Below are 23833 nucleotides of genomic sequence, written 5' to 3'. Positions count from 1 at the left end.
GTAATATAGATTTCATATGCTTTGAAAACAGAGTTTTATTTATTAAGAACTGTCTTTTTTGATCTCTAGAGTTTAAATTGTTTGAGAAAAGCCAGAAGTTATCCCATTATCCCTATTAAAACCTAGTTGTAAACTATCAAAGAACAATGGAATTTCTATAATTTATAGATCAAAACAAGATTTGATATAAAATACAATATCCTTTTATTATTTTCTATATTAATGGATGTTTTTAAATTTCTATAATTTATAGATTAAATCAGGATTTTTTATGTATTACGTTAATCATTAGCTTTCTCTATGTTAATATAAAATGACTTTAGATTGTTTATGGGCAGAAATAAAATTTAAATGAATCTCAAGAACCCTCCGCCATGGAAAAACCGAGTATTACCCTCTATCAGATCGATTTAGAATCTATTCAAATGTATCCTTCTCTATATTAAGTGAATATTACCGTATAATTTATATATAAAATCCAGATTTATATCCTTTTATCATTCTCTCTATTTCAAGAACCCATTGCCATAAAAAATCCGAGTATTACCCTCTATCAGATCGATTTAGAATCCATTTATTCACATTACATTTCAAGTTAAACCAAATTTAAGCCCTCGGATTGCTTACGCAATGTTGGCGATGTGCTGCTCCACCTCCTGCTTGGTGAACATGTAGAACTCCTTGTCCTTGGTCATGGTCATGACCTCCACATTGGTGGAGTTCAGCTTCTCCTCCATGACCTGCTTCAGAGTATTCAGCGAAAGTTCGATGGCGTCGTTGAGGGTCATCGTGTTGGTGAAGTTGTCCTGCAGATTCTGCTGGGCTCCCTCGCTGCCCGAGCCAATGGCCTTGGCCTCGTGGCGCACAAAGGTTCCCGAGGGATCCATGTGCCAGAGCTGTGGCTTCCCGGCCTCGATGCCCGCGAACAGGATGGCCACGCCAAAGGGACGACTCATGGCAGAGGCTCCGTCGCTATCGCCGCTATCGCCAAACTGAATGGCCAAAGTGGAAACCGCCTGGGCGCAGGACTCGATGGACATGCGCTCGTTGTAGACGAACCAATGATTCTGGCACTCCACGCGGGCACGCTCAATCAGAGTCCTGGCATCGGCCATCAAACCCGAGGTGGCGCATCCAATGTGCTTGTCCACCTCCACGATCTTCTCCACCGTACTAGAGACCATCAGCGGCGATGTGATGCGCTTCTCCACGGCCAGAACAACGCCTGTGGAAAGGGGTTTATATTGAAATTCATCTTTTACCAGTTTAATAACCCTTTAAAACTCACCCTCTGGCGTGCAAATTCCAATCGCTGTGGAGCCCAACTTAATCGCCTCAATGGCATATTCCACCTGGAAGAGACGGCCCTCCGGCGAGAAGGTGTTCACGCCTCTGTCGTACTCGGAACGGGTGAGAAACATGCTGGGCTGTAATTTACGTAGTTACTAAACAAGTCTGTTTTGTTATAACAACTCAAAAAGAGCTTACTTTTCCTTAGTTTTCTTTTAAAAAATCGCAAACAAATGCCGGATGACTTGACGCTGAAATGACTTGCGGATAAAGTGACATCTCTAGGCCTATCGATAAGCTGAGTTGCCAGATTGTCTACCACAGAAGGTATTAATGCCATTTTAATTAACTTGAGTTGGCAGCGCCTTTATTACGGTAACTATATTTGTAAGTCTGGCAACCCTTTTGCTGTTACTTTTTACATTATTTAAATTTAAAATTAAATATTTAAAAAAGAAATTTAATAAAATGCAGTAAAGGAACATATTTTAAAAACATTTCCATAATATTTTTTAAATAGATAAAGATATACCCGTTTATACTATATCAATCAAGTTTCTTGCATTTCCCGCTTTAAAGTCCATATTGACATGATTGCCATTAAGCCTTTAAATGGTTATATAAGTCAAACAACCAGTTAAATGCTGGACTACTTCAAGGACCCGGTTTATTTACAGATTTTCAAACCACAGACAGCATATATGGCCTTTTTATTACTTGTTTTACTCCTCCAACTACCATGTAAATGTTTTATCTCTAGTTTAATTATATTTATATAGATTAAAGTGTTTTAATTTCAGGTGTCTTTTATGAGTAGTAATTAGTAATATAGCACCACTGTAAAATGGGTTAAAGGAAGCACGTTGCATAACAATCGAATTGAGAGATTTACTTTCACATTGGCGGCTTGCGAGACTGTCCAATTATGGCCATTTAAAATCTAATCACACCCCGCACGCACAGTCTCCAGTGGTCAGTGGTCAGTAGTAAATCCCCCGTCTTACAAGTCAAGATAACAAGAGAAACAATGATTGAATGGAAATGGAATAATGATTGGGTCAAGGTTGCCATTACATTTTACCCTTCTTTCGGAGATAAAGCGAACGCTGCGAAGATTTCTGAAGATTTGGGAGTTGCAAGAAGAGAAGAGGAGAGCGCAGGGGCGAAGCTAAAAACAAGTGAAGGTCGTTGACCAAATTGCAGTGCGCGGGAAAGAGAGAGGTGGCCTGGTGAGCGAGAGCGAGAGGGACACTGCGCGAACCCGTTAATCAGACAGAAAGAGCCGTTAATCGCTGCGGAGAATTGCAATGGCAAAGTGGGCCAAAAGCTACGGAGGGGAGGAAAACTGTAGTGGAAAAACTGGACAATGGGCAATTAGCGGGTACAAAAAATCGGAGCCTAAATTTGATTATGAAATAGAATGGGCATGTAAATGCTATGGCCTGTCTTCCGCGTCTGTCTTTTTTTCGCCTTTTTTGGAGCTTAGGCTTGGGGATTTGCGAAAAAATGGTAAAAAAGAAAATTGTACATATCTCGGCTTTTGTTTTAGTCGACTGTGTTTAGTCGAATTGTTGGTATTGCCACACGATGGATTTTAAAATAGCCGACTCGAAGCTAAGTATGTTTTCAATTTAATGACTGCGAGTGATTGCACAAAATTCCAGGCAGCCAGGCAGCTAGTCAGTCAGTCATACATCACATAATGCGCACTCGCGAATACGGCTATCCAAGAGATACATGATGGCATATCCACCGTATGTATAGATATATCTATGTATCCCAGTCACGCCGCGGGCTCCCACAGGCGGCTTTAGGGGGTAGCAATCACGATCGGTAGCCAGGGAGCCCACAAAATTGCCAGTTGTGCCAGCCGTGTGTCAGGGGTTTCGCTTGGTTTCTGTTTCGGACCTCCTATCTATATGTATCCTATCTCCAAAAACCCATTGACCCAATGCTACTCCAATGATGCCCAAAAAGTGTACCACAAAAGGCACTGGGAGAAAGAAAGTGATCCATGTGGAACAATTAAATTTAAATTCCTCCAATTTTAAAGACAGAACACATATAGGGTGTTTAATTAACAATTACTTTTAAAAATTTTTTTGTATAGAAATTGTTGTTGGAACTGCCTTACACTTTTACACTTTACAACGTTTGCAACGCAATTGAACACCCTAATAGATTTTCTTGCTTGAATGCATAAACTAAACTAATAACCTTTTACCTAGAATAATCTTAGATGATTTTTTTCCCATACTTCTTAAATACCACATTTCCTTTCGATTTTCCTCCGAAATTCGTGGTGAATGTTGAGGTTAAAGCACTGTTATTAACTTAATTCTTTGAATGTTGGTAAGTGCTGTTAAACCATATCATTAGTTCTCATTGCTACTTCTTAAGATTAATTAAAATTCTGAAATTCACTTATGTATACTTAATTCTACACTCAAAGACCCGAGAAGATCTTCACATAGAAGACCGACGGCGATAAAGATGACTGATTTTTTGGCGGTGTACATCTTTTGAGGCTCCCGTCACCAAGCCGAGATGCTTTGGATGACCCCATAAAACTCTATAAGCCGCTATGAAATACGCATATGTAAAATATATCGAATATCCGAATGCATTGTGCTTAGTTTAACCTTCTTATTGTTTCTGCCACTTACCACACTGGGTTTATGCTTTGGCTATTGGGTTTCGGCCTGTTGGGTTTGCAACGCGATGAAGTCAATAGCCGCGGGCATTTGCATAATCCCCAGCCTCTCGAATCGAATATATCATATATCCAGGTGTGTGGGTCCCATGGAAACGGAAGCCTGATATAGTTTTTCGGTCAATATACCAAATAAACCGAATAAACCGAGCTGTAAATCAAAGCTACCGACAAACGGCTATGTGGGTCTGTGTACCACAGATTTCCACTTCCTAGCTATTGTCTGTAGGATAACGACCCGGTTACCTTGTTGTAATATCTCGAGTGCAGGAGTCGTGCCTCCGGTAGCGTACCATCCATCCCCCCTCTCTTTTTGGGGATTTCGGTTTCCACCGAAATCGAAACGAGTTTTCATATAACACCGTTCCCCCGACTGACTTTTCATTACTAAGCCAAAATCCACAACAACAACGGGCGGCAAAAGAGTTGCGAATGCGCCGCGCCGTCGACTTTTGCGTTGCGAGATATAGAAAGACAAGACAGTCCAATTTTTCGGTGTATATAAGCTGAGTGCAGCGGCACAGCGATTCAGTCCCAGCTTGGATCTCGTTACCCGTGCAGCACAGCGAATTGTGGAGTAATTGTTCCCCCGTGAGACGTCGAATCAGCAGCTCAACAATGCGAATGGTAAAGCCGAATCTATTGGACCATCGAAAGTGGAGCGGATCCTAGGATCCAGCTGAAGTGTTCAGAGTGTTTGGAATCCGAGTGTGAACCGTGTCGTATGTCCTCCATTGCAGTTCGTACTTCCTTGTCTCGCCGTGTGCGTGGCATTGGCCCATTTGGGCGGAGCAGTCGAGGATAAGAAGGCCGAGGGCGACGGCAAGACCGTGGAGAAGAGGGGCCTCCACCTGGGCGACTACCACCACTACCAGCCCCACCACGAGCACCACCACGAGCACATCAAGACGGTGACCATCGAGAAGAAGGTTCCGGTCCACTACACGGTCACCAAGCACGTGCCTTACACCGTCGAGAAGAAGGTGAGTCTTTGGGAGTCCAAAACGAACTGAGATTCACTGATCTACAGCATAAAAAAGCCTTAAAATTCAAGTTTTCATAATTTCATGTCCAATATCCCCCAATTCCTTGATTAATCCCTATTTTATATTGACATATAATGTTACAACTAAAGTTAAAGTATTAAAAAATGAGTCTCCCAAAAAAACTACTTAAAAAGGTACAAAACCCTTATAATTCCAATATGAAAAATCCTCAAATCACATTCTAAATTAAAAATCCTTGATAACGAATCATAAACCAAACAATAAATAACCCATCAATTAAATTTTATCCAAAACAGATCCCCTACGAGGTGAAAGTGGATGTGCCTCAGCCTTACATCGTGGAGAAGAAGGTACCTGTCCATGTCAAGGAGTACGTTAAAGTACCCGTCCATGTGCCCAAGCCCTATGAGGTGATCAAGAAGATCCCCTACGAGGTTAAGATCCCCGTCGACAAGCCCTACGAGGTGAAGGTCCCTGTGCCCCAGCCCTACGAAGTGATCAAGAAGATCCCCTATGAGGTCAAGGTCCCAGTGCCCCAGCCCTACGAAGTGATCAAGAAGGTGCCCCATGAGGTTAAGGTTGAGGTCCCGGTTCCCAAGCCCTACGAGGTGATCAAGAAGGTGCCCTACGAGGTGAAGTACGAGGTGGAGAAGCCATACGATGTGGAAGTGCCCAAACCCTATGATGTGGAGGTCGAGAAGCCATACACCGTGGTCGTGGAGAAGAAGGTGCCCTATGAGGTCAAGGTTCCCGTCGACAAGCCCTACAAGGTTGAGGTGAGTGGAGATCGTAAAGAATTTAATATATATATATATCCCCGAACCCCCATTTACCAACTACCTTCCCCCATTTCCATCGCAGGTGGAGAAACCCTACCCAGTCCATGTGAAGGTGCCCGTGCCTCAGCCTTACACCGTCGAGAAGAAGGTTCCCTACACCGTCGAGAAGCCCGTGCCCTATGAGGTCAAGGTGCCCATCGAGAAGCCCATTCCCGTCTACACCGAGGTGAAGGTGCCCATCCACAAGGAGATTCCCGTGCCGGAGAAGTACCACGTCGAGGTGCCGATCTTCAAGCATCACGAGCATCACGAGGACCACCACGACTACAGCCACCATAGCCACCACAGCCATGGTCACTACTAGGGATTGCCCGGGGATATTCAGAGCCAGACGCACAGAAAGCGAGCACAAGAAGAAGGAGGACGAACAGGGAGGAGTACGAGTATGAGGATTACGAGGAGCAGCAGGCGAGACACTAACAGCGAGTCCATCTGCATGCCCCAGATGCGGATGCATCCACGCAGCAACGTTGAGCTGGACGTTGAACGGGTGACACGAGCGGGAGGAAGTGAAGAAGAAGAAGTTGATGAAAGGTCTAAAGAATTCGCGCAATTCTTTGGAGAGGAGCCAGAGCAGAAGAGGGAGAGCCAGCGGGGAGTAGCAGTCAGAGGACAAACTAACTTGCTACTCCCATCGAGATCTGGCGGAAGCCCACGAAATATCGGGTTTCCGCATCAGTTTTAAGCCAAATGTGTTAGTACTTTTATCATTGTGTTAGACCCCTACGATTTCTATTTAAATTATAAGCTAAAGAAACACTGACAAGCAGGCGTAAATTAATGGGTGGGGAATTTCGTGGGGAAGTGAAAGTGAAAATTGACCAGCGAGCCATGGCCAAAATCAAAGCCCCCACGTAATGCTGAAAAGGCGGAAAAAGGAAAATGAAAATGAAGATAAAAATGAAAACGAAAGAAAACCAGTTACCACTTACTGTCAGTGCAATGTGTGTGCTCTATGTATTCTTGCGGCCAGTTCATTATGCAAGGAGCGATCCGTTGCGTCATCGGACTGCCAAATTAATTGCAGGAAGCATCGGCCAACACTCGTTGAAACTTGGCAACATTTCGCAATTATGGTGGGCTGTCATAATGGCAGAAAAGATGAAGGGGGAAAACAAATTCATAGATTGCCAACAAATTGATGGCTGCACGGAGAGAAAAACATATGAACATTATAGATTTATTGACTTCTTAATTAGCTTTAATATAAATATTTAAAATAATTATGCAATACAATATCCTTTGGCTTGTTTTTTTAATTTGTTAATATTATTTCTGATTTTTTCTTCATTAAGGCTAAGATTTCTCTCTGTGCACATTTATCGGCTCTATTTGCAATTGAATCGCAATAGTTATACCCCACGAAAGACAGTTAAAAACATAAACAACGGCACTTCAAGTGCGCAATGACCCCATTTTCGGGGGCAGTAAACGTAGCGCGTAGCCAAATTGCTCTGCATTTCGAAATATCAGTCAGACACTGCAATTACCCATCAAGTATCCACTAATTGCACTACAATGGTGTAAGCTTTGGCGCTCTCCAACTTTCAAATTTGGCGCCGACTCAAATGGCCTCTGTTAGCGAGCCACTGTTAGCGAACCACTGTTAGGTCTGCCCGCGATCTGGCAGCCCAGTCTTAGATATATTTTTGCAACGTTAAAGCGTCCAATTTTGCTCTCGAGGAAAAAGCCGCTTTAATGGCGCTGACAATTGCAAAATTTCGAAATTCCAGCGGTGTACTGGTGCCCGCACCACCCACCGTGGTCTTACGCCCGAAAACACAGGATCCCCAGCAAATAATAAAGGTAAAATAAAACAGTCTGCAAAATGTATAAACAACGGCCCCCTTTTTTGTTGTCATTCGGCGTTGCCAGATAGGCGGGGCCGAGATGCGCAAACAGCTGTTGAGTAACATGTGAGAAGTGCCGAGCACAACAGAAAAGTAAATCGCAATTGGTAAAGAAATTAAATTTTTTGGCTTAGAAACCTTTCGCAAAATTGGAGCCGGGAAATGCCACAGTGAGGATCACTTCGGGGGGCATAGTGCTCAACAAAATGAACATGAAGAGAGCAGCACCTTTGCCTTTAACGACAACTGGAGCAGCAACAACAACAGCAACAGCTGGCACAGTGGGATGTAAGTAGCAAAAAGCGGAAAAAATATCATATATAAACATAGAAATTAAAAAATATTTTTTTTTAGTAAAACAACTTTTTTAAGCTTTAAAAACCGTATGGTAATATTGACATTTATTATGTTATTTAAAGATTAAAGAAATTATCTTATAAAAAGTAATATTGCCTTTAATTTAAAAATAATAAAAATATAGAAACTATAAAAAATTACAAATTATCAGGATTAGAATTGGGGACAAAATCATGAGACCTAAAACACATTAACTTATACTGTTTCATATTTTTAGATCCCATCCTCAAGACGCCCAAATATGTGATTCAGCCCAGTCCCAGTGGATCCTCCGGCAGCCAGTTGCAGATGCTGGGGAGAAAGGACTCGCAAAGCCTGGGCGTCGCCATCAGCTCCCTGCCGCCGAACACAATCATCAAGGCCACCACTAGGCCAGCACAAAGTGCTCCTCTGACACCGGTTACAGCTTTGGTCACCCCATCGCCATCCACATCGAGTAGTAGCAGGAATTCCACTCCCACCGTGGCAGCTGATTCCAGAGTTTCCTCCGCCGTGCGACAAGCGGTTTTTATCAAGCGGGAGCTTCCCCAGCCGCCGCAGAGGAGCATGAGGAGTCTAACACTCAGTTTGGTGGAACAGGCACCACTCCTTCACTTGGGTGTGGCTCCAGAGCATCTGTCCCTGCTAAAACGACACATCTGCCGCAGCGCCAATGTCGCGCATCTGGACTGTTGCATAACTCTGAGGAAACTCCGGCAGAACGAGCCTTTTGCTCTGTTAGCAGCTCACTTCGAGCTAAGTGAATCGGATGCCGAGGATACGTTTAAGCGCACGCTCATCAAGCTGGCGCGTTACCTTAGACCCTTAATCCGCTGGCCAGATGCCCGGCACCACAACGAGCGGTTCAAGCACACGCCACTGGACTACCGGGCCAATCTGCTGCATGTTCGCTCTTTAATAGAGTGTGTGGAAACGGATATACCCATAGATTTAGGCTTAGGCAGCGACACCTACAAGTTCATATTCTGCATCAATACAAATGGTAAGCAGATTGGCTCGTTAAGCGAACTTTAAGTAACTTTCCTGCTTTACAGGCATAATCAGTTATGTGTCCAGCGTTTTTCCGGGCCATTGCGATGATCTGCAGTTGTTCGAGGCCAGCCAATTTCGAGATGTCATCCCCAAATATCTTACACTCTGTGCGGAACCGGGAAAAGCTGTGCCCCGTGCTCGCCGGTCGGAGATTGACGACTCAGCGGATGAGGATGATGAACCGAAGCGAGCGCTTAGCAAGTTCGAGGCACAGCGTTTGGGTGGTCAGTTGGCCAACCAGCAATCCCTAAATGTTGTAGATGGAGCACTCACTTCGAGGCGAGCGCCTGCGGTCCAACTGCCCACGTTTAAGGCCCAAGAACCCGCCTGCAGGGCACAGATGCGGGATATGATCGATTGCCTTAGGGAATTCCGGATACTCGGTCATTCGGCCATTCAACAGAAATCGTTGCTGGGGTATCTTGATGAAATGCTCGTGGTTGCAGCTGCACTTTGTAACCTTAAGCGTCAGGAGCTGCAATCTTAATTGTTAGTCTGCGGGGAGGCCTGTTTTAGGGCCAACTAGGTGTTCGTTTTTCTAGTAATAAATTAAATATTTTTGATATCGTAGAGACTAAGAAACTACTCATTTAAATGCTTGTTAGCTTGAAATATTAGAACATCTGTTCTACTAAATTGTAAAACTAATTTAAATTTTTGAGCTTTTTGTTTTTATCTTGCAATTTACTTTTATTTTCACAGCTACTAGTCTCATAATTTCTCAGTCAGACTCCCGTTTTTGTTTGATCAGCTGCCCCATAGAAAAACACTCGCAGTCGTATATCTTTTATGTTTTTGCTTTATTTACTTTACAAAAATACAAGCAAAACTAAGTACATATTCAACGAAAGTTGTTCAATGAACCAGGGCAACATTGCCAATCGGAGTTTGCAATATTAGAATTTGAAGAATACATTTATGTCGCATGTATATAGATATTCCAAAGGGTCGCTCCTTCTCTCTTAGGGGGTAATAAAATTAAAACTTGCTTAGTTAATAAGTGACTCTGCGTACTAATAGCTAAACATATTGTATATTGTGTGTGTGGTGTGTATGCCTGACAAAACCAGCTCTAGCTCCTCCTCATCCTGACATTATAACAAGTATGGTGTTGGGTTGGTTTCCATTCTCTCAGAGCTTCTGGATGATGTCGAACTTTTTCTTGAGGTCCACGCTCTCGTTCTTGGGATCGTACTTCTTCTTGGAGGCCAACTTGGCTCGCATTTCGGCGGCTGTCAGTGGAAGATTCAGGCTGCCCGCCCGATTGCCACCGCTCGCTGGGGGCGGAGGCGTGATGGGCGTGGCGGTGCCATTTGTGCCATTGCCATTGGTGTTGTAAACGCTGCCGTTGTTATTGATGCCCGCCTTGGTGGCTGAGGGCGGTGGGGGCGTGCTCATCAGAGTGTTATTGTTAATAGGCGACGAGGGTTTACTTCCATTTTGAAGGGTAGCAGAAGGAGGAGGTGGAGTAGCAACTGGTGCCGGGGCTGCCGGGACTCCCCTATCGACCACATCCAAATCGGAGGCATTCATGGTGCTGCCGCTCTGAATGCTGCTGGCGTTTGAGGATCGCTTGGTGCTCACCATGCTGATGCTACTGATATTAGCACTGGCTCCGGGCATCTCCTGTTTGGTGCCCTCGTATCCGTTCGGGCTGGCACTTCCGTTTCCGTTGCCATTGCAGGCAGCTGCTGCTGGCGGAGATGCGGGCTTCACCTCTATGGCCTTGCCATCCACATCGATGAGGAGCAAGCGGACTTCGTTGGCAATGGCCTTGATCCTGGCCACCACTTGCTTGTGCGTTTCACTGCCAATGGACACGCCGTTGACCTCCAGGATGCGATCGCCCTCCTTCAAGCCAGCCGACTCCGCCGGGGAATCGGCGTCCACTTTGCCAATGAATTGGCCTGGCTTCACCTTCTCCGAGTGCAGATTAAAGCCATAACCATCGAAATCAGGCCTTTTGACTATATGACACGTTTTTGTCACGCCCGGCGGCAAAGTGGGCGGCGTGGGCGTCTTCGGGGAAGTGGGCGTGGACATGTTGGATTCTGGAAAGGAAATAAAAATAATAATTAATATTAGATCAAAGTATATCAAAGATTTTTAGAATTTAAGATCGTTTTATGTCAAAAAACAAAATCAAGAGCAATTTTATCTTGATTTCAAGAACATTTATTCTCAAATTTCCATATTTTCTGTTAACCCGACAAAAACTCTACAGAAATCAATCCAATTTGGTTCCACAATCAGCTTGAAAGAACTCATTTGCCGCAGAAACATTTGCTGATAAAATGCAAGATTTCATAATGAGCTATTGTTCCTTGGCAAACGAATACATGAGCGACTGGAATGGAAATGTCACAGTATCGCGCTTAGTTCGTCACTAAGTTTTTTGTATTTTTTCTCTCTTTAGGGGTAGCAATCAACCAAGTCCAGTAGATACACATATAAATGTATTTTTATGGCGAGCAACGACTACCGAGAGATAACGATGTTTCCCCAGTTCATTCAGTTTTTTGGCCACCTTATCGCGTACTCCCTTTACGACCGACATTGACAATATGCTGACCCACATTAACTGACCCCAAATTTCGACCCTGGGCAAGAGGTCCAGACTTCGGACCGCCGGCGATCCGCAGTACGTGTTTCTGGGGTTTTGTAGAGGAATATATTTCTGGTCAATTGGCCTGGCGATAGTTTCGTTTCGATGGGCATATCTGGCAAGTACTTGACTTGGCATAAGTGTAATTGCTCGCCAAATAGCCAAATAGCATTTATGGCCGTGCTTAAGTTTGGGTTTTGTTTTCGTCGCTGTTCGGCTCTGGAAACTGGTAAACTGGCAAACGGGCAAATGGAAATTCCACATGCATGTGCTCATGGGTCAAAATTGATTTAGTACGCCCCGCTTATCGCACCCACACACATTCGCACCGGAAAGGAACGTGATTTTCCTGAAAACTTGGCAACAGGGCATTAGCAAAAGTATTTTGAATATAGCTCATATATTGGTAACATTCAACGAAAATAACTTCAGTTGGGTAATGTTTTAAGGCTACACAGAGAAAAACTATTCAGTAAAATATATAATTCTAAGATTAAATTTATGATTATTGGGGGTAAGATAACGAAATCTCAGACGATCTCCTGTACCCTTGAAATTCGAAAATCAAAAATGAGAATCCTAAACCTAACTGATGAGGTAACGTTAACAACCTTCCAAAATTTGGAAGTCCTAGGAAGTCCAGGGTTCACTCCCTGTTATAAAAAAATAACCAGCCATGACCTTTAGTTTACTAAAATACTTTAATTTATGAACTAGCTTAATTTAACTGAATTTATAATTAAGTAGTTAAGGAAGTTTTCTAAGAGATTTCTCGAACAGAAATTTAATAATCGGTTGGATTTTAGTTGGAAGAGATTTCAATAACTTCTTACTTTAATAATACTTTTAATAAAATATTAGCAAAGATTTCCAATATTTGAACGTTTTTCTAATTTTTTAGCAAATTAAATTTTCCTTTTAAAGAGATATTGATACCCAATTAAGAATCAATTGTGATTTCGTGTTAGAAAAAAAAAATTGTTTTTTAAGTTCCTGACAACTTGTTGCACTTTGAGTTGCTAATTTGCTAATTAGTGATGGGGCACACATCGTTTATCGTCATCGCGGCACTAACAATTGAAATCACCGCTCCGGTATTAATTGCCCGTAATTTCAGGCACTGAATGCAGCAGCCCACTCCGAAAAAGCCCTGAACTTTGGATAATAAAATAAACAAAGTAAAAAAAAAACTCCAGTCGCAGTCTCAGGCATTGCAAATTACAAAAGCGTTTGTGTTCCGCCTCGGCTTGAAATTCGTTTGCCTCTTATTTATATACTTAAATATGTTTTTCGTTTTTATACGGTTTGTTTTGGATTTTTTTTTCGATTTGCCTGAAAGTTGAATCATCGTAAGATTTATGAGTGTTGGCATTAGCTCTCTGCTTCTCTGGACGATCACCCCCACTCCGCACCTTTGGAGCCTAATTTATCGGAATAAGATGAGCTCGTGTTTTTTGGGGGATGGGTAAGGGGGATGACCTTGACTTTCCCTCCGCCAAATTGCCAGTTGCCAGCTTCCATTGTAAGCGATTTTTAATTCAATACAAAGGTAAACAATGAGGCGCAAAAAAAAAATTCAATTCAAAACTCCAACAATAAGACAATTTGTGGGTTTTCGGGGGAAAGGGGGGAAGGGGTTTTTCTGGGATGGGATTGCATGGGATGAGATCGAAATAATAATAAAAATAACAATAATTGTCCATACTCGCATGAATGTAGGTTTATGGCTCTCAGCCAGTCGATTAATATTTATATTAGGAAGCGGAACTGACAGTTGGAAAAAACGTCACAAAACATCATAGGCAACAAACAAAGAAATCGTTAAATTGATAGACGGAAATTAAACGAAACAAATAATATTGTGTTTGTGGCTTATAAGCTACATAATTATAAATAAAACTGCAATTAAATGTAATTGAAGATGGTGCTAGTAAATAATGGAAACTAATCAGGGGGTACTTTGGCGTAGGAAATTTGTACTAATTAAAAAACCAATTTTTTTTAAATTGGTTAGGTAAAAAATTTCATGTTAAATCATTAGCAAATTATTTGAAATAGGGATTTTTGTGGTTCGCTTAATTCTTAAAAAATATTAGAAAATATCTAATCCATATTTTGTTAAGTATTTCACTAATGGAAAACCTTGACTATGCAATTTGTTAACTTTCGTAAGTTCATAAATCGGTTTTTTTGCTCTGTTAAGCGATTTCCCGTTGTCAGTTCTCTCTCTCGATTCTCCGCTTCTCGGGCTTAGAGAACTGCGCAAACTTTAATTGAATTTGCAATCAAGCATGAAGTACACATACATATATTCGCAGGTTTTATCATTCACAATGCTTGGGGAATCGCCCGCTGGCCAAAGCTACCCCCCCCCCCTCCTTTAGGCCCCAAACCACTTGACAACCCGCATGGGGACAATAGACAGCCTCCATTGTTGTTGTCTGTTTGTTTACCTAAGCGGTTTCTCATCATTAAAGCAAATTAGCCGTTAGGCACTTACAGGTAGTTGATTTCGATTCGGTTAGGGATTCTCTACCCTTCTCCCCCACCTCTATATGTATATCCGTTATAACCTAATCCCTAGAACTATAGAACATTTGGGAACTTTCTCAACGGGAACTTTGCCGTCTGGTCGGCATTCTTCCAAGGGAACTCTAATTAAATTCAGTGTATTGTATACATTTTCGCACATTCAAATCGAATTTAATTATATCTTGGCTAGATATGCAAACTCAGGATCCGATAAGCTAGGAAATAGCTGGCTAAGAAAACAACCGAATGTATGAGATAAAATTAATTTACCAAGTGCCTCATTCGGGGGGTTTATTTTGGGATTATCACCAGAAAAATTAAATGCAAATTCATCTTTGCTCAGGTGGGAAATTCATATAGCGAGTGCTAAGTAAGTGAGTCATGCGAGATGGTTGGAACTGCGGGGAGTGGGCAATTTAAGATATCAATTCATGGGAACGGATTTGTAATCAGATATTATTGGGTTGGCCGATTCACTCGTCAGCGATTTCCTTCCGATGGCCTGAAGATAGGTCAACACTTAAGAAAATGACAGCTATTGATGTATTTACTTATCTACAAATTAGTTTTAAAGGCGTGTTTACCATGTCCACCCTCTTGTGTTAATGCGCTCTTAAACTTCTAAATGACTCCGTTACAAATGCCCATAAATCCCCTAAAATCTCAATTAGCCAAGTCGTAAATGGCAAAGCAAGTAAAAAATATTTATAACTATTGCATAAGCCCTTCACATTGCTCAAATGATGCATCACAAGCCATTTAAAGCTGGCTAAAATAATAAAAATATCAACTTATAATAATAATTTACTGGCAGACAACGCAAACACACACGACAACGATGATAATTTCGCAGTTTGTTTATAAAACTGACTAAAAGCTAAAGGCTACGTAATAAATTAAACAAAGGCTGACGACATTCGCTGGGAGTTCACTTGGAGTGCTCTCAAACAGAGATTTTAACGCAAGTTATAAAACATATATTGTAGAAAAGTGAAACCCAAGAGCAGGAAGAACTTTCACTATCTGCGAATCGTGATTGGACGATTTATGGAAAATAACGAATCCATTTCAATGTTGAGCCATTCAGACTTCAAGGAGGGACACCTATAATTGATTTTCACTTGGTTTTTTTTCTTTTCCATTATCTTAACAACTTAAGACACATTTTAATTTTCGTGTTTGACTTTATCAAATGTTGTTCTTCTTCTATGGATTCGAGACGGCTATCTTATCGCGACTTGATTTTAATTAAAGAACTTCTGGCCCATTGCCCTTGTCCACTGTTGCTGATATGAATGGAATGGCTATGGCTAATTATGTGTGGCTTTTTTTTCGGAAGATGACGACAAAGCGATTAGAGAGCCAGCACCATACGATTTAGGGTGCGTTTAGCACCTCGCATTTGTGTGACAGATGTGGTGACAGTTTCACAGCCGCCACCCATGAATCACTTGCACAGATCTCCGTAAAGATTCATTAGCAGCCTCTCACAAAAGATTCGAGATCTCCACTTACAGAAGATGCGTCTTCTGAGTGACTGTCGGTTGTTGTCGCCGCGGGCGTCTGAGAATGGTTAGCAAATACCTTGAGTACAGCTGGGAAACTCTGCAAAACTGGTTATGATTATTTATTCCAGCATACCGCTGGCTAATGCTCAAGGTACGTTGGGAGTGTTAGACGAAATGAAAGGGTTGTCACAGTTTATGGGATTATTAAGAACTGGTTAGAAAACTCCCCGTAAATCATACTTCATTAGGTTTGGGAAAGTTTCAATATTTTCTTACAAAACAAGTTTTGAAAGTGCTTCTAATATTTATTTTAATCAAAGATAAATAAGTGATTGTAATTAAATAAATTTAAGGGCCAATCCAAGGTACTCAAGGTTCGAGTTGCCTTCACCTAACATTCTTACTGTAGTTTTTCTATTATTCAATGACAATGGTGAATGCTGTAATGTGAATGTAAATCTGGCTCTGACTCCGACTCTGAATATGACCTGGCTGGCCCCTGGCTTAGAAACTCAAACTTGAGCCGAGATTTAGTATCCAACTCTGAGATCGAGACACCTGCACACGGGGACAGGTGAGAAAAGAAGACACTTGACTATAAAAACACTTGTCTTGCTAATCAAACCGCGCCCATAACAAATAAAGTCCATTAAAATATTTATTTGTTAACGTTTAGGTTTTTCTATTTTTAGATTTTCACGAGCTATTTACACTGGTCACATGAAAATGGGGTCAGAATAGTAACAGGTTTATTTGTCTCCCACTTAGAAAAGCATTCTAAGGGTATTAACAGCTTTTACATGTTAGCCATGAAGTAATTTTATTTAACAATTAAAATGCCTCATTGTCTTTCGTGCCCTCGTACCTTTTACCATATAATAGCCCTACTCTGTAATAAATTAAAACTGTTTTACGCAAAAAAGTGAATCTTGCAATTACACTTCGCACATTTCATTAGCGAGAAATAAGCGATGAGAAAAGAGAAACCCCAAGAGGAGACCAACCCAAGGCGTACATATATCATTTCTTGGTGTTTCAGGTTTTCGTACAACGGATCTCAGGGCGTACTCAGCAATCAATCAAAACTTTAATAAGCAATTTGCAGAGTCGCCAAAAAACAACAACCAAAAACCAGACAGCTGGGGAAATTACGTGTAAAATTATAGAATTCGCCAAGACAAGAGGAAATGTCAATAAAAAGAAAGAGAAGAAGAATTAAAAGATGCAACAGCAGCGGTTACACAAATTGTTTTTGGATGTAAGCCATGTAGCCGACTTGTTTTGCTGCTCCAACCGAAAAAAAGCTCATAAAACTTGGCTGAAAAATTCTAGGCGCAATGTATCTGACAGAACGTGTGCATGTGGCACCGCACACCAGCGAGCTCTTGAGATACCCGCACACGGATATACAGATACAAAAATTCAACCGCTGACGACACTGCGGCCCGAGTACAGAAACTTTTTAGCAACCAGAAAAATAATACAAAATAAGAAAATAAACAAAAAAAAAGGTATAAAGATCGCCCTGAGTGAGCAGAGCCACTTAGAAGCTGTATCTCTCTGTATCTGTAGAAACCTGGTCCTAACCAAATTCATTTTGATGCTGCGGCTGCCTCAAATATTTTTCGTGCGTTCAGCAGGCGAATATTTTCGAGATACTCTTTTTTAGGAGAGTTCTGTAAAATATTTAAACCAAATGCTAGAAAGCTAAGATAAAAATGTAGACACAAACATCTTTAAAAAAAAACATAAACATAAATTCGGAAATAATGGTAATGATTCTATGAGAATCCAAAACATTTATACTTTTTTGTACTTTGATTTTTAAAGTTAAATAGATTATTAAATTAAATAGAAATCCTTTCTTTATTTTATTGATAAATTAATACATTTAATTGGAATTTTTTAACGCAACAGTTTCTTTATTTTCAACCCTTTCCCTTAAGAGCATTTCAATTTCGGTCTTATAAAAATCCCAACTTCCTTTCCTGTCGCGTCTTGGATTTCGTTTTATTCTGTTTCTGTAGTTATTTTTCGGTTGAGCTTGAGAAAATAAAAATTGATTCTAGAACCTGTTTTTTGGCTTTGCTCGGGTCTGGTCTCCTCTCCGATGGCTGATGGCTGCTTTGTGCTGGCCTTTTGAAATATCTTTGGCTTTGTACTTGTTTCGTTGCTGTGCTGCTGCTGTTTTTAGGCGTTTCTTCGGCTGTTGAATCTTGTTTGGGCCTTTAGTCCGAGGCAGTCAAACAAAAAAACGAAAAAAAGGGAGTAGAGTAGGGAAAAGTAAAGCATTTCTGTGAGAGATCCCATCCCAGACTCTCAGACCCAAAATCCGACCGGGATTGGGGCTTTCGTTTTCGTTTGTCTGCCCCATCCATTTAATAAGGCACATATTTTGTATAATTTATACCATTATATTTCTTGTCTTCTTTTTTTGTTTTCGAAAGTTTATCAAAAGCGAAAAGTTAAATTTCTAAGCTTAGAGATGATATATTAACTGGTGGCTTTCGGGAGAGTTTAGCTCTGGCTTTTTATATAATAATCTTGAATCGATTGCGTCGTAGGGGTTTTCTCAGTAAAGCAAAGACCTTGAGAACATTATAAATTAACGCTTAGAAAAAATGATGATCGCCAGCTTAACTAGAAATAATAATAATAATGCAAAAACAATACGCGAGCCAAGTGTGCAAATTGTTGCTTTGCCAACTCACTCACATTAAAGTTGTAAGAGACTTTTGCAAAAGCTGAAATTTATACTATATGTACATTCAGGTAGCATCCCATTGTGCATAGAAACACTGCAATTGTGAAGATTTTCGCATGCTCTTAAAATGCAAATGAATGGATGTGGGAACTCGAATGAGTCACGACTTCATTTTCGCCCAAATATGATAAATAGGTTTGAGTTTTGCAAATTCTATAGAAGCTCTCAACAGTTATCATTGTTTATTTTTGCTAAAAATTTCATTCAGAATTCAAGGCTACGAGTTCGAAAATACGATCAAAGCGATCACGATCACTTTTGGCCTTCACAATCAGCTGTTTGCTAGGAGAAATACAAATGATCGAGCTCTTTGGGAATCTGATATCAGATATTATTCTCTGCTAATCACCTAATTAATCAAAATGGGGGAATTCTGGGTAATGTGTTTAAGTTTTATCTGTCATGATCAGTCTTTTTTCGCACCAAATTTGCGATTGAATAAGTTCTAGGAATTACTAAAAAAAAAGGTTTTATGAAGTATCAATCCGTTCATGGGAATCTATTTTAAAGATTAGTTTTTTCATAAGAATAGATTAATTTTTGGCAACATTTTGATTACTTCTTATAATCCCATGCTCGCTTGAAGAACTCCTCAAATTCTATGCCAATCCCCTTTTCAAGAACAGGTTGTGTTTTTAAGACATCTTCAATGATCTTGCACAGATCTTTCCATCCCAACCATCACAGACCGCGTCGGTCTGTGGCCGCAATAAATGCAAAACCCGATCGGCTAAATACCGCAGACATTAATCGAATTAGCATGGCTAGAAGATTGTATCTAAATCGTGGCAAGTGCCACAGAAAAACCCACAAAAAACACTCTGAAAAAACCAGAAATACACGCGACAAAAATGCACAACCAGCAAATCAGGTGAAGTAAACCGGTGAATTAATAGCAACAACAAAAACCAGCGACTCGAAACTAAAATAAAAGCAAAGTCTAAACAAAAACAGAGAAAAAGACTAAAAAAACAAAAAACGATCAAAGAAACCTGCTTTGGGACATAGCTGGAATACCAGAGTTGTCACTTGGTCGAAAACCCCCAAGGGGATTGGGGATTTCGGGGGGTTTTAGAGGGTGTTTTAGCTGTGGGGAGTGCCTGCCTGGCCGAGAAGAAGAAGCAGAAGTTGGAGAAGTGGGAGTTCAAAACCCGCCGAACTGAAAGCGAATTATGAATAGCGCCAAAAGAGAGAGACCTCCAACGATAATAAGAAAGAGACAAAATCGCATGCATGTCGCATTCAAAAACGGCCTTATGCAATGCGATCGAAAGAGAGGGGGCGAGTGGGTGCGAGCGAGAGGGGGCAATAAATCAAAACAATTATTATGTAAGGCGGTGTTGGCTGTTAGTGCAGCCAAAAACAGTTAACAGGGCAACACATTTAGCGGTACGCAATAAAAACGTATTTTAATTTGGTTTATTCAGTCTATTGATTCAGCTTGGCTGCACCGAGAAAAATATTTTCCATTGTTTCGTAGGCAAAGAGCTTCTTATCAGTGTTGTTTCTTGGCGATATCTTTGTTATTTTGCATATACACTTGCTAAAATTTGATATCGTATTGATATTAGATAAAGGCTCTATAAATTTATGCACTGAAAACAGAAAATATTAAATCTGACATTGAAAAAAATCAAGTTTTGAGGAATTTTACTTCATAATTGTAAAAACGAGGTAAAAACTTATTGAGATTTATAGTTTTTTTTAAAGTATTTTTAACAGCTCGATTTAACTGAAATAAATTAACCAACATTTTTCGCAGTGCAATCGTTAAGGCTGATTGCAGCCTCTCTTCCCCCTCTCGCTTCCTTCGCCTAATCGCCCCCTCTCTCTCCCACCCCAAAAACCGCTTTGCGTGTGTAAATTGTTTATTTAATTTCAGTTATTGAAAATGCTATTTTTATGGCTTTCAATTGGGATGGCTAGCAAATGAAATGGACTTTTATTAACTTGGTTAAATCATGGCAAATGATTCAATGCTATTTTTTACACATTTATGTTTAGCACGTTGTTTTGCAGGTTTTTTTAATTCCCCAATGGAGTCGATTGATATTCAGTTTGCATTTCCCTCAAGTTCAGTGGCTCTAAAACTGTCTCAAGGCTCCACAGCAAAATTCAATTTCTTGACTTACCGCTAAAACAAAAAATTCCCTTTCAAATGTTGTTGTTGCTGGTAATGTTGATTTTGTGTTTGTTTGTTGGTGTTATGTTGCTAAAGTTGTTGCTGCAGTTATTGTTGTTGCACACTAACACTCGCGCGTTGTTGTTGTTTTTGAAGCCTTTTTTTAACGAAAGCGAAACACGAAAAAGTCACACAAAAATCTCTCGGTTAAAATAACTGTTGACAGGCGAAAGGGGAGCGAAAGAGAGGGCTGTTGTTGTTGTTATTGCTGCCTTCCTGATATTATTTCCATACAATATTATCGCTCGCTGGAGATCCGTTGGAACGTTGTTAACGCTTTCGCGGGCAAATCGTAACTGATTTCGGCGCTGAGACTCAGCGCTCACAGGTGAGACTAAATACAGGTAAAATACGTTGAAATACAGGTAAGCGCCGATCAGTATTGGGTTTAGCGCAGCCTCAAACCACTTCGCCTCTATCTTATTTTTTCGCCGCAAATTTAGAAAAAATTAGATGCTTTTAGGCTGAAAAAAAATTCTCCAAATTAGGTGTGTGTCCTTGCTAATTGTGTGTATTTGTTGTTGTGAAAGCAGTGCTGCCATTTTGTCCTCTTTCCGGACAGATCTGTCCTTTTTTTAACGGCTTTATCCGGAAAAAATTTCAAACATCCCCTATCCGGAAATCTATCCTTTTTTTCAAAAAAAAGATTTTGAGTGTTATTTTTGCTAGTCGAAAGTGTATAAACCTGTTTTTATTTGCTAAAATGCCTTTTTAACCATCATTCTTACAGTTCGGCACTTAAAAAATAATTCTTTTTACAAATTATCAAAGAGACGTAAAGCAGTCGATGGATTTTCTTTATAGTAGGATTTTTTCAGTAGCAAAAAAAAGAGGAAAGCACTTTTAAAATTTCTTAATTTTTACTCTCTGCTTTTTTGTCAGAAAAAAAATTCAGATTTGAACGACTCTTTTTCGGGTTTGACGCAGATATTTAATTTTTTTGTATTACGAATATAGTTACTTGAAATGCATTAATTATTATAATAATTTTAGATTATTACGTATACGCACAAAAATTTACCATGGTAAAATGATCAAACAAAGAAGGTTGTGAGTCGGGCGCAGTAGATCATTACATAATTAAATTTTATTTGAAATCCATTTATATTAAGTAAATATATAACCCATTGGTAAAAACAGAAAAATGTAGGCACATTTACTTTTGTCCTTTTTTTTGTCCTTTTCTTAAATTTTTTGTCCTTTTTTTCACTGTTTTTTGTGGCTTATCTGTCCTGTTTTTCAAGCTGAGTGATGGCAGCACTGTGTGAAAGTAACTATTTAATTAGTAGAATTGACAATTTTTGTGGTTGGGGCCTGTTTGACAGTTATTACAGTTGATTTTACCAAGTTTTTTTTGTGTGTAGCTTAATTTATTATACTTACTTTTTTAAATGCATTTAAATCCAAAAATTAATTAAATGAATTTATTAATTGGAGTAATTTATAAATTTTGGGCTGTCACACTTTTTTAGAAATCAAAGCAAATTACGTTGGTGCGTTGGAACTTTAAAACCTCACCCTTTGAAATTACATTATTTTAGCCTTTCATATAATGCTTTCGCTTTTAAGCTCTTTATTTCCGTAGAGCCCTTCATTCCATTGTCTTCACTTTCGAGCCGCTTTAATACCCATTGTCTGTCCCCTTATCAGCAGTGTCCAACGATGTTTCCAGCCCAGTGCCTCACCTGTATGGAAATCAATCACGGGGATGGGCGAGATGGGATTCCTGGGCACTGCATTTCCCTTCTTTCCTTTTTTCCCCACAGTGCAAGTGAAATTCGCAGTCAGGTCTTAACGAAGTCCCTGAAAGTGTAATGAAATCCTGCGAAATACCAAGCAATGCGAATCTAATAATCGGAATGTGTGGGTGGCACTGGGTGATAATACTCCAACTGCTCTAGCTTATGGACATATGTGTGGTCAACTGTACTTTTGTCCCTGCTTTGACAGCTGACAACTGTCATTTTCGGCCTGGCTCACCTGACGTGTGCTCATGGAATTTATTTAATTTCCGCCTGGCCATTCAAGTAAATTGACTTTCACCGCCCCCTCTCGGCCCACTCTTTTCACTCCTCTTTCACATGTGTGGTAGACAAACAAAAGCCGTGTGCTAATGCAAATTCGGCCAGATCTTTAGATAAACATCGCCGTGGAATAGTCAAAGTTTCAGTGCAAGCTGCTACAGGTGAAAAAATGGTGTTAAAAATAAATTTTTAGTAAACTAAGTTTTTAATTCAGATTTAATTTTTTTGAAAATAATGGTTTGAATTTAAAGTTCCTTAATAGGTGAAACAGACAAAATCAGGATTTCTTAAGCAATACCTTAAAAAAGTTTAATATTTGAAGATGAATCCAAAAATGTAATAAATTAAAAAAAATCTTTTAAAAATAAATAAAAATCTGATCGATAAACTTTAGTTATCATAATTTCCCCCAGTGTAATATTCCCGTTTTTGGGGTCTCTCCGTGGCGACATTTCGCTGCACTACTCGGTCGCCCTTATCGTTTTAATTAGTTTTTGAAAAAGTTGGACCAACAAACCCTGGGAATGGTAAGGACAGCAGTCAGTAGTTCTGCAGCAGTACTGGCAATTATGAAATTGCTAATAAGTTCCCACTTAGAGCAGGGCAATTGCATTTAAAGCGCAACTCCTTTACATTTAATTAAGGCCAAGCGAAGGGCGCCACCTGCTCTGTTTTCCGATTTCCCTGTTTATCTCTGGGGGACTTTCTTCGCCCCCCGCCGATTTGCATGAATATTTATAGCAAATGGTGCGGCATTAAATGTGCAACTCCCCGGGAAAACGTCGTCGGATTAGGCAACAAATTTATATGCACGAAAAACGAAATCAACAAAAACAAAGGAAAAGAAAATGGAAAAGAAAAGAAGGTGCAAATGCAGCTCCAAAGCCAAGAGGCTGGGCTGTCGTGAGATTTTGCCAAAAACTTTTCGGGGCACCTGCAATAAAAAAGTTTTCTTTAATCCTACAGGGGGTTTTCGTAATAAATGATTTAAATTGCATTTGCAATGAGGGGGAAAACTTAATGAAAGAGAGCTGCTCAGATATCTAAGAGAAATTATATGGTGAAAACCCTATAAAAAATATTCAAGGTACTTTTAAAGGCCCGATAGTCCAGTGAAAAATTCCCCCGCT

The 23833-nt window shown here is 40.3% G+C and overlaps 4 protein-coding genes across 7 annotated transcripts; 2 read left to right on the top strand and 2 right to left on the bottom strand.

Moving 5' to 3' along the window:
* Positions 1 to 543: 543 nt before the first annotated feature.
* Prosalpha5 (proteasome alpha5 subunit) lies at positions 544 to 23656 on the bottom strand. Of its 2 annotated transcripts, none has more exons than XM_070213548.1 (3): positions 23652 to 23656; positions 1289 to 1427; positions 544 to 1225 (listed from the first exon to the last, which is right to left on the bottom strand). In XM_070213548.1, the coding sequence occupies exons 2-3, from the start codon at positions 1419 to 1421 to the stop codon at positions 624 to 626; spliced, it is 735 nt and encodes a 244-aa protein (XP_070069649.1). In that variant the 5' UTR covers positions 1422 to 1427; positions 23652 to 23656; the 3' UTR covers positions 544 to 623. The 2 variants fall into 2 exon arrangements, with proteins under 2 accessions (XP_070069649.1, XP_044249109.1); XM_044393174.2 differs by lacking the exon at positions 23652 to 23656 and adding an exon at positions 1489 to 1592.
* Positions 4536 to 6615, top strand: Vajk4. Its single transcript, XM_017143921.3, has 4 exons — positions 4536 to 4630; positions 4744 to 4986; positions 5307 to 5786; positions 5872 to 6615. The coding sequence occupies exons 1-4, from the start codon at positions 4622 to 4624 to the stop codon at positions 6151 to 6153; spliced, it is 1014 nt and encodes a 337-aa protein (XP_016999410.2). The 5' UTR covers positions 4536 to 4621; the 3' UTR covers positions 6154 to 6615.
* On the top strand, positions 7479 to 9776 carry Camp (Cathelicidin-like antimicrobial protein). The gene is made up of 4 exons (XM_017143949.3): positions 7479 to 7655; positions 7834 to 7987; positions 8274 to 9038; positions 9091 to 9776. The coding sequence occupies exons 1-4, from the start codon at positions 7548 to 7550 to the stop codon at positions 9573 to 9575; spliced, it is 1512 nt and encodes a 503-aa protein (XP_016999438.2). The 5' UTR covers positions 7479 to 7547; the 3' UTR covers positions 9576 to 9776.
* Positions 9872 to 20981, bottom strand: LOC108058952 (Na(+)/H(+) exchange regulatory cofactor NHE-RF1). 3 transcript variants are annotated; one of them, XM_017143951.3, is made up of 2 exons: positions 20630 to 20981; positions 9872 to 11139 (listed from the first exon to the last, which is right to left on the bottom strand). In XM_017143951.3, the coding sequence occupies exon 2, from the start codon at positions 11129 to 11131 to the stop codon at positions 10220 to 10222; it is 912 nt and encodes a 303-aa protein (XP_016999440.2). In that variant the 5' UTR covers positions 11132 to 11139; positions 20630 to 20981; the 3' UTR covers positions 9872 to 10219. The 3 variants fall into 3 exon arrangements, with proteins under 3 accessions (XP_016999440.2, XP_070068742.1, XP_070068741.1); XM_070212641.1 differs by lacking the exon at positions 20630 to 20981 and adding an exon at positions 12769 to 12788; XM_070212640.1 differs by lacking the exon at positions 20630 to 20981 and adding an exon at positions 11675 to 11907.
* Positions 23657 to 23833: the final 177 nt, after the last annotated feature.

Source organism: Drosophila takahashii, chromosome 2R, assembly GCF_030179915.1.
Source record: "Drosophila takahashii strain IR98-3 E-12201 chromosome 2R, DtakHiC1v2, whole genome shotgun sequence".
In the NCBI taxonomy this organism is placed as follows: Eukaryota; Metazoa; Arthropoda; class Insecta; order Diptera; family Drosophilidae; genus Drosophila; species Drosophila takahashii.
This window is presented reverse-complemented; position numbering and strand designations above follow the sequence as displayed.

Excerpts from the sequence above, each read along its gene's own strand:
- Camp (XM_017143949.3), top strand. The coding sequence starts at position 7,548 with ATGGCGCTGACAATTGCAAAATTTCGAAATTCCAGCGGTGTACTGGTG. Across the intron at positions 7,988-8,273 it reads AACAGCTGGCACAGTGGGAT|ATCCCATCCTCAAGACGCCC; the intron begins GTAAGTAGCAAA and ends TCATATTTTTAG. Across the intron at positions 9,039-9,090 it reads ATTCTGCATCAATACAAATG|GCATAATCAGTTATGTGTCC; the intron begins GTAAGCAGATTG and ends CCTGCTTTACAG.
- Prosalpha5 (XM_070213548.1), bottom strand. The coding sequence starts at position 1,421 with ATGTTTCTCACCCGTTCCGAGTACGACAGAGGCGTGAACACCTTCTCG. Across the intron at positions 1,226-1,288 it reads TGGAATTTGCACGCCAGAGG|GCGTTGTTCTGGCCGTGGAG; the intron begins GTGAGTTTTAAA and ends CCCTTTCCACAG.
- LOC108058952 (XM_070212640.1), bottom strand. The coding sequence starts at position 11,831 with ATGCCAAGTCAAGTACTTGCCAGATATGCCCATCGAAACGAAACTATC. Across the intron at positions 11,140-11,674 it reads GCCCAGGGTCGAAATTTGGG|AATCCAACATGTCCACGCCC; the intron begins GTCAGTTAATGT and ends TTTCCTTTCCAG.
- Vajk4 (XM_017143921.3), top strand. Across the intron at positions 4,987-5,306 it reads CTTACACCGTCGAGAAGAAG|ATCCCCTACGAGGTGAAAGT; the intron begins GTGAGTCTTTGG and ends TATCCAAAACAG. Across the intron at positions 5,787-5,871 it reads ACAAGCCCTACAAGGTTGAG|GTGGAGAAACCCTACCCAGT; the intron begins GTGAGTGGAGAT and ends TTTCCATCGCAG.